General features: G+C 52.8%; 1 protein-coding gene across 1 annotated transcript; it reads left to right on the top strand.

The window, feature by feature from the left end:
• The first annotated feature begins 3,642 nt into the window (after positions 1-3,642).
• Positions 3,643-7,257, top strand: DNPH1 (2'-deoxynucleoside 5'-phosphate N-hydrolase 1). Its single transcript, XM_045869964.3, has 4 exons — positions 3,643-3,879; positions 6,493-6,561; positions 6,730-6,840; positions 7,007-7,257. The coding sequence occupies exons 1-4, from the start codon at positions 3,678-3,680 to the stop codon at positions 7,120-7,122; spliced, it is 498 nt and encodes a 165-aa protein (XP_045725920.1). The 5' UTR covers positions 3,643-3,677; the 3' UTR covers positions 7,123-7,257.
• Positions 7,258-7,393: the final 136 nt, after the last annotated feature.

Below are 7,393 nucleotides of genomic sequence, written 5' to 3'. Positions count from 1 at the left end.
ACATGGGGCTCGATCCCAGGACCTGGAGATGACCTGAGCCGAAGGCAGATGCTTAACCGACTGAGCCACCCAGGCGCCCCGGAAGAACCCTTTAAATGAAACTACAGGTATATAATCAGTAAAGTCCAGACTATAGGAAACTCAGCAGAACAAATAAGGGGGCTGGGGGGAGACAATATGCAGTAGCAACATGTTGATTAAAATAGTCTCAAAAAGGACGCCTGGGTGGCTCAGGTTAAGTGTCTGTCTTCAGCCCAGGTCATGATCCCGGGGTCCTGGGATTGAGCCCTGAATCGGGCTCCTTGCTCAGCAGGGAGGCTGCTTCTTTCTCTGCCTACCACTCTGCCTGATTGTGTTCTCTCTCTGTCTCACAAATAAAATCTTAAAAAAATAAATAAAATACTCTCAAAGACATATGAACCAATCACAACATGTGGACTTTATGTGGCTTCCACTTTTATTTTTTTAGTTATTTTTATTTCTTTAAAAGGTATATTTATTTATTTGAGAGAGAGGGGGGAGTGCACACACATGAGGGGGGGAGCAGAGGGAGAAGAAGAGAAGCAGACTCCCCACTGATCAGGGAGCCCAACGTGGGGCTTGATCTCAAGACCTGGGATCATGACCTTAGCTGAAGGCAGACACTTAACCGACTGAGCCACCCAGGCGCCCCATGGCTTCTGCTCTTAAACAAATAAACTGTAAACAAACATTTATAACACTTCTAAGACAACTGGAGATTTGAACCATGGTAGAATACTTGATGATCTTAAAAAATCTTGTTAAGTATTTTAGTTGGGATAATGGTATTTTGGTTACATTTTTTTTTTAAGTATCTTGGGGCGCCTGGGTGGCTCAGTTGGTTAAGTGTCCCAATTCTTGATTTTGGCTCAGGTCATGATCTCAGGGTTGTGAGATTGAGCCCCGTGTCAGGCCCTCTGCTGGGCGTGGAACCCTGCTTAAGATTCTCTCTCCAAACCATAAGAGACTCTTAATCTTAGGAAGCAAACTGAGGGTTGCTGGAGGGGAGGAAGGGAGGGAGGTGGGGGGATGGGGTAACAGGGTGATGGACACTGGGGAGGGTACGTGATGTAATGAGCACTGGGTGTTATATAAGACTGATGCATCACAGACCTGTACCCCTTAAACAACACATTATATGTTAATTGAATTTAAATTTAAAAAATAAAAATAAAAGATTCTCTCTCTTGGGCGCCTGGGTGGCTCAGATGGTTAAGCGTCTGCCTTCAGCTCAGGTCATGATCTCAGGGTCCTGGGATCGAGTCCCGCATCGGGCTCCCTGCTTGGCAGGGAGCCTGCTTCTCCCTCTCCCTCTACTGTTCCCCCTGCTTGTGCTCTCTCGCTCTCTCTGTCAAATAAATAAATAAAATCTTAAAAAAAAAAAAAAGATTCTCTCTTCCTCTACCCCTCCCCCCACTCAAGAGTGCTATGTAAAAAAATTCTTAATGGAATTACGCACCATGTGTGTAAGTTTGACACTGTAACGTGAAAAGTTCCATGGAACTGAACAATGACGGCATTTGTAGAGTACCTTGGGTTCTGTAAAGTGCTCTCACATACTTCATCAGAACCGCACCGTACTCAAACTGCGCAAGTGAGGCAGGAGAACATCTCTTACTCAGAGATGAGGAAACTGAGGCTCCGAGGCTTTAAGGGACCTGCTCAAGATCACAGAGCTAGCAAGTAGTAACTTGTCTGACAAGTAGTTAATGGAATTAGGATTCCATACCGCCCCCCATCAGGCTGCCTCACTAGACTGTGCACCTGCCTCGTTTCCCCCATCCCACCCCTTAGTGCCCCATCCTTCCACCTTGGGCCTCTCTCCATGGAGCTGGAGGATCGCAGCTGCAAGCCACGGCTGGCTCTGCATCCTCCCCCACCTGACAGGGACATAGAACCAATTTCAGGGTCTTGTTTGCCAGTCCTTCTACTCTTTCTCCTTCAGCCTGAGGTGGAAGGGGGATGACAGCCACATCACCAGTGTGAGCCCTAAGGATATAGAGGCTGGTTTATTTTCTTTAAGACACAGAGGCAGAAATAGGATGCTCTGTGTGTACATGTGTATGTGGGTTCCTCTCTGTGGGAAGAATGGAGGGAAGGCGTGAGCAAAGATAAGGAGGGTAGAGGAAGTTGCCGGTGAAGTCATATGGCACACGAAGCTTCTTTCTGAAACGTGCCTAAAGGTGTGTGTGTTTGTGTGTGTGTGTGTGTGCGAGGGGGTCTGGAGCCCTAGCGGACGGCTCTGCATGTATGTTTGCCCCATGGTCTGGGTACCTGTGGCTGGGCCCACCAGAGGACAGAGATATCCTAAAATCTCTTTGCCTTCTCTTTGTGTCTTTGCATTTTTTTTAAGGTTTATTTATTTAAGTAATCTCTACACCCAACGCTCGAACTCACAACCCCAAGATCAAGAGTGGCATGCTCTTCCAACTGAGCGTGCCAGGCCGCCCTGTGCCTTTGCATTTTTATTTATTTATTTTTAATTTTTTAAAGATTTATTTATTTATTTGAGAAAGAGAGTGTGCAAGCGAGGCCTGATCCCACGACCCTGAGATCATGACCTGAGCCAAAATGAAGAGTCAGTCCCTCAACCGACTGAGCCACCCAGGCACCCTGTCTTTGTGTTTTTAAAAATTATTGTTGTCAGCCCTGTAACCCCATACCTTGGTATTTTATAGTTTTCATTCAGGAAGAATTCAGAAGGAAGCATGACAGAGCTTTCCTCTAGGGAATGGGATTGGGGTCTCAGGACTCACTTTCCACTAAGTACTCTCTTGTTCCATCTGATTTTTTTTTTGGTCCTGTGTTTGTATATTTCCATCACATAATGAGGGGGAAATCATTGTTATTACCAGGGAACAACGGTGTGTTTGCCAGCCTCCCTGAAGATCCTGCTTCTATCAGCCTACTATAGGGCTGAGCAGATTACAAAGTGCTGGCAAATATAATTTCTCATCTGAATCCACTCATTCACTCAACAAATATTTGTTAAATAGTTCCTATGTGTCCAGCACAGTTCTAGAAGCTAGGGATATAGCAGTTAACAAAACAGAGAAAAGTTCCTGCCTTCCTGGGGACTTACGTTCTACTGGGTATAAAAGACAAACAACAAAATTCATCAACATGCTAGGGAGAAGGCTAAAAGGTAAGGCAGGGGAGGGCAATAGGGAGGACTGAGAGCAGGAGGCTGCCATGTTGAATAGGATGGTCAAGGAAGGTGACCTGTGAAGACTTGTAAGAGGTGAGGGAGTGCTCCGGGGAGCTGCCTGGGAGTAGAGGGTTCCAGGCTACAGCGAATGCAAAGGGCATGGCCAGCATGCTTGAGGAAAGCCAGCGCTGCTGCGCAGAGTGAGAGTAGTAGGAGGTGGGCTTAGGCGGTGGCGTCACCAGAGGATGCACCTGCGTCTAGCTGAGACGGGGAAGGCCCGGGCCCGAGGGGCGCAGGAGCGGGTGGGGTATGGGCGACCAGCTGCGGCGACGAGGTCGGGGAAGCGGTGGGTTTCCCGCCGCGCGGTCGTCAGCGTCCGGAGGCTAATGCCGCGCTCGCAGCTCGCCCCGCCCACTCGCAGGCGCGGCCTCCCGGGGTTGGCCGAGTCACGTGACCGCGAGCGCGCGCCCCCTGGCGGCGGGAGGGGCGTGGCGGCGGCGGCGGCGGGATGGCGGCGGCGGTGGCCGGAGCGCGGGAAGGCGGGGAGCCGGGCCAGCCGGGCCAGCCGGGCCGCCGGGCCCTGTACTTCTGCGGGAGTGTCCGCGGCGGGCGCGAGGACCGGGCGCTGTACGGGCGGATCGTGTCGCGGCTGCGGCGCTTCGGGGCGGTGCTCACGGAGCACGTGGCGGCCGCCGAGCTGGGCGCGCGCGGTGAGGCGGGCGGCGGGGCGCGGTGAGGCGGGCGGGTCCTGCCCGGCTACCGAGATTGCACTCCCCCCTCCCCCCGCCCCCGGCGGCGGCCGTGCGACAGCCGGCCGCGCGTCCCTCCGGCCCGGAGCCCGTCGCCTCCTGCCCAGCCGGGAAAGGGAGCCGGGGCTCGGACAGCGGGGGTCCCAGTGAGCTTGCGGCGGGAGCCCGGTCTCCGCATTCAGTTGTTCTCTGGACCTTGATTCTTTCCTGGAGAACTTTCTTCCCCTCTTTCCAGGGACGGAGCAGGGAGGAGCAGAATGGGAATGAATGGGGCAGCTGCAGTTCCCGCCTCACCCGCAGGCATCTGCTCCCCCACCTAAGACAGAGCTTATCCTCCTGCTTCCCCCTTGGCGGTCAAGGTATCCACCCTCTCTTGGACCCCGAGGACCCCAGTTTTCACCACCACCATCTCTCTCATGCCCTCTCATCAGGCTGTTACTTCCTGACTGCTGGGTCTTTCTAAAGCGCCGCTTTGATTAGTTTTCGTCTGGAATCTCCGCGCGTCTTCTAGTCTGAAAGTTGTGCTTGAACTCGTGTACTTCTGCTCAGAAAACCTTTAAGTGCTTTCCCCTCGCCAGCCCCAGGAGCGGATCCAGGATTTGTGGGACCTAATGCAGTTTTGGAGACCTCTTTAAAAAGGTGTGATGTAGGGCGCCTGGGTGGCTCAGTTGGTTAAGCGACTGCCTTCGGCTCAGGTCATGATCCTGGAGTCCCGGGATCGAGTCCCACATCGGGCTCCCTGCTCAGTGGGGGGTCTGCTGCTCCCTCTGACCCTCTTCCCTCTCGTGCTGTCTCTCATTCTATCTCTCTCTCAAATAAATAAATAAAATCTTAAAAAAAAAAAGTGATAAAAAGGTGTGATGTAGTTTTTGGAATGTTGGTGAGGTTGGAGTCCAGAGCCTGCTGCCAAGAAGGAGTTCTTGAAATGTCTTTGGTGCAGAAAGGTGATTTTATTAAGGTGCGGGGACAGGAGCTGGTGGGCAGAAAGAGCTGCTACCTTGGGGTTTTGAGGAATGGCTGATTATATACTTGAGAATGGGGGGAGGTAAGGAGAAAGGAAGGTGTCCAAGAGGACTTTCATATGCTGAAGAAGATACTGGAGGCCTTGCCCTTGTCAAGCTAAGGTGGTTTCCCCTTTAGCAAAGCATTAAGACTGTTGGGAGCTTCCTGGAGGAATGTTATACCCTGCCTGCAAGTATTTGTCAATGGGCTGCAGGTTAAGGACATTTAATTTTTACCTGCATTTCCTTTACCTTTGTGTCCCACAGAACTGTGGAGGGGAGGGTGATGCTAGGGCTCCGGAAAATGGAGTGATGGGTCTCTGGAAGTTAGGTTATTGATACGAATGCTTTTTTCTTGTAAATTACTAAGACATTGGTAAACTCAGGGAAGGCTCCTGTCCTGCAGGACTGTGATCTCTGTTAGTTCACCCATTGTGTTTCCCTTCCCCTGGCTCTAGGGCAGCCGGGAGTGCCTGAGGAAGGTCACATGGATCCCTCCGGGGAGTGGGGCGGGGGTTGCCCTGTGTCAGCTTGTGCTTTGTCCTCAGCTTGCCTTCTGCTCCCTCATCAGGTGAAATCACAAAGCAAAATTGCTAGGGCGCTGGAAAGGGCCTCTCCAAGTGCAGGGCCCTGAAGCTTAAGGTTCGTTGGTTTCAGGGCATGTCCTGTCCACGCCCCCCACCCAGTGGTACTGGAACTTTAGTGTGCTCGAATGTCGTCTGAGGGAACTTGTTTAAAATGCAGGCTCACATAGCAGTCTGGGGTGAAGGCTTAGGATGTATTTCTTTTTTTTTTTTTTTTAGATTTTATTTATTTGAGAGAGAAAGAGACAGAGATAGTGAGACAGAGAGCACAAGCGGGGGGGAGAGGGAGAAGCAGGCTCCCCACAGAGCAGGGAGCCCAATGCGGGACTCGATCCCGGGACCCTGGGATCATGACCTGAGCCGAAGGCAGACGCTTAACCGACTGAGCCACCCAGGCGCCCGGATGTATTTTTAACAAGCTCTCCGGGGATTCTGCTCTGATGTGGGCAGTAACATTTCATCAAGCCAGAACTGAGAGCCTTAATCCTCTGACCCCAGGAAGAGCCTCTCCTCTACCTTACTTCCCACCGCCTCCTACTGGTCGTGCATTGTATTCCCGCACTGGTGCTCGAAGTCTGGTGGGGCTCCCAATCGCCTGGAGAGCCCTTGGGGCAGCCGGGTGTCCTGTCAAGCGTTCAGCTGATGCAGCACCCACCAAACCTTGCGAGCCGCTCAGCTAGACTCTGGTTGTTCATCTCCTCTCCATCTCTGATCCCTGACCCACAGTGAGGGAACAGTCCTTCCCGTAGTCTCCTCTGTGCCCCTCATCTGGCCCTAATCACGCCCCCCCTGGAAGTTTTCTTGTGGCTATATTCCGTTTCATCCCTTGCCTGGAGCCTCAGTGTTGGGTGGGTCCTCGGAGGTCATCTAGCATGCCTTCCCCCCTCGCTGAGCAGGACAGACAGAGGGGTGGTGAGGGCACAGGAGAGGTACTGAGTGCTGAGGACCAGGCAGGGGCTTGGCCTTGACCAGCTTTTCTTCCTCCACAGGGGAAGAGGCTGCTGGGGGTGACAGGCTCATCCATGAGCGGGACCTGGCCTGGCTGCAGGAGGCAGATGGTGAGTGGTCCCCCCTCCTACCCACAAACTCCTCTGAGATGTTAGATCCCCTGGACACGCCTGTCATCCACACCAGGGAGGGAGTTCCCTTCTCACCATGCCCCGACTCTGTCATCTGTCCCTTAACAAGCCCCAGATATTGAGCCACGGTCTCTTATTTCTTCCCAGTGGTGGTGGCAGAAGTGACCCAGCCATCGTTGGGTGTGGGATATGAGCTGGGCCGGGCCGTGGCCCTCAATAAGCGGATCCTGTGCCTCTTCCGTCCGCAGTCTGGCCGAGGTGAGCGCTCCAAGCCCTGGGTTGCCCCTCCTCCCGCCCCAGCCTTCTGCAGACCCAGCCCTGGGGGGCTCTGAGGACAGTGCCTATCCCCAAAATGGGACAGGGCAGGGAGCGGAGAGGGGGAACGTGGATGGAAGGAACCTTCACCTCCCTCCACCCTTCTCAGTGCTTTCAGCCATGATCCGGGGAGCAGCAGACGGCTCGAGGTTCCAGGTGTTGGACTACGAGGAGGGCCAGGTGGAGGCCATGCTGGATCGATACTTTGAGGGTGACCCTTCCTAGCAGATGGCTGCCTCCCCTGACCCAACTGCTTGATTTAACCCCACTTTGTTAATTCTTCTAATCCCAGACTCTGCTCTAGTACCCTTCCTACCTCTTAGCCCCACTACCAGATTAAAAGGTATGTTTAAAATTCTACCTATGTCGTCTATATGAGTGATGGGGCAGAATAGGTCCTCAGGAATATCATTTTCTTTCCTGCTTCACTTCAAGATGTAGAGAGACCCGTTAACATTCTGTAGGCCCCCAAGACAGAGTACTTCCTAATGCCCTC

The sequence above is a fragment of the Mirounga angustirostris genome, unplaced genomic scaffold (genome assembly GCF_029215605.1).
Source record: "Mirounga angustirostris isolate CCGP_5_RB_7025 unplaced genomic scaffold, mMirAng1.0.hap1 SCAF_8, whole genome shotgun sequence".
Taxonomy (NCBI): domain Eukaryota; kingdom Metazoa; phylum Chordata; class Mammalia; order Carnivora; family Phocidae; genus Mirounga; species Mirounga angustirostris.
Note: the sequence above shows the minus strand (reverse complement) of the source record. Positions and strands in the feature narration are given on the sequence as shown.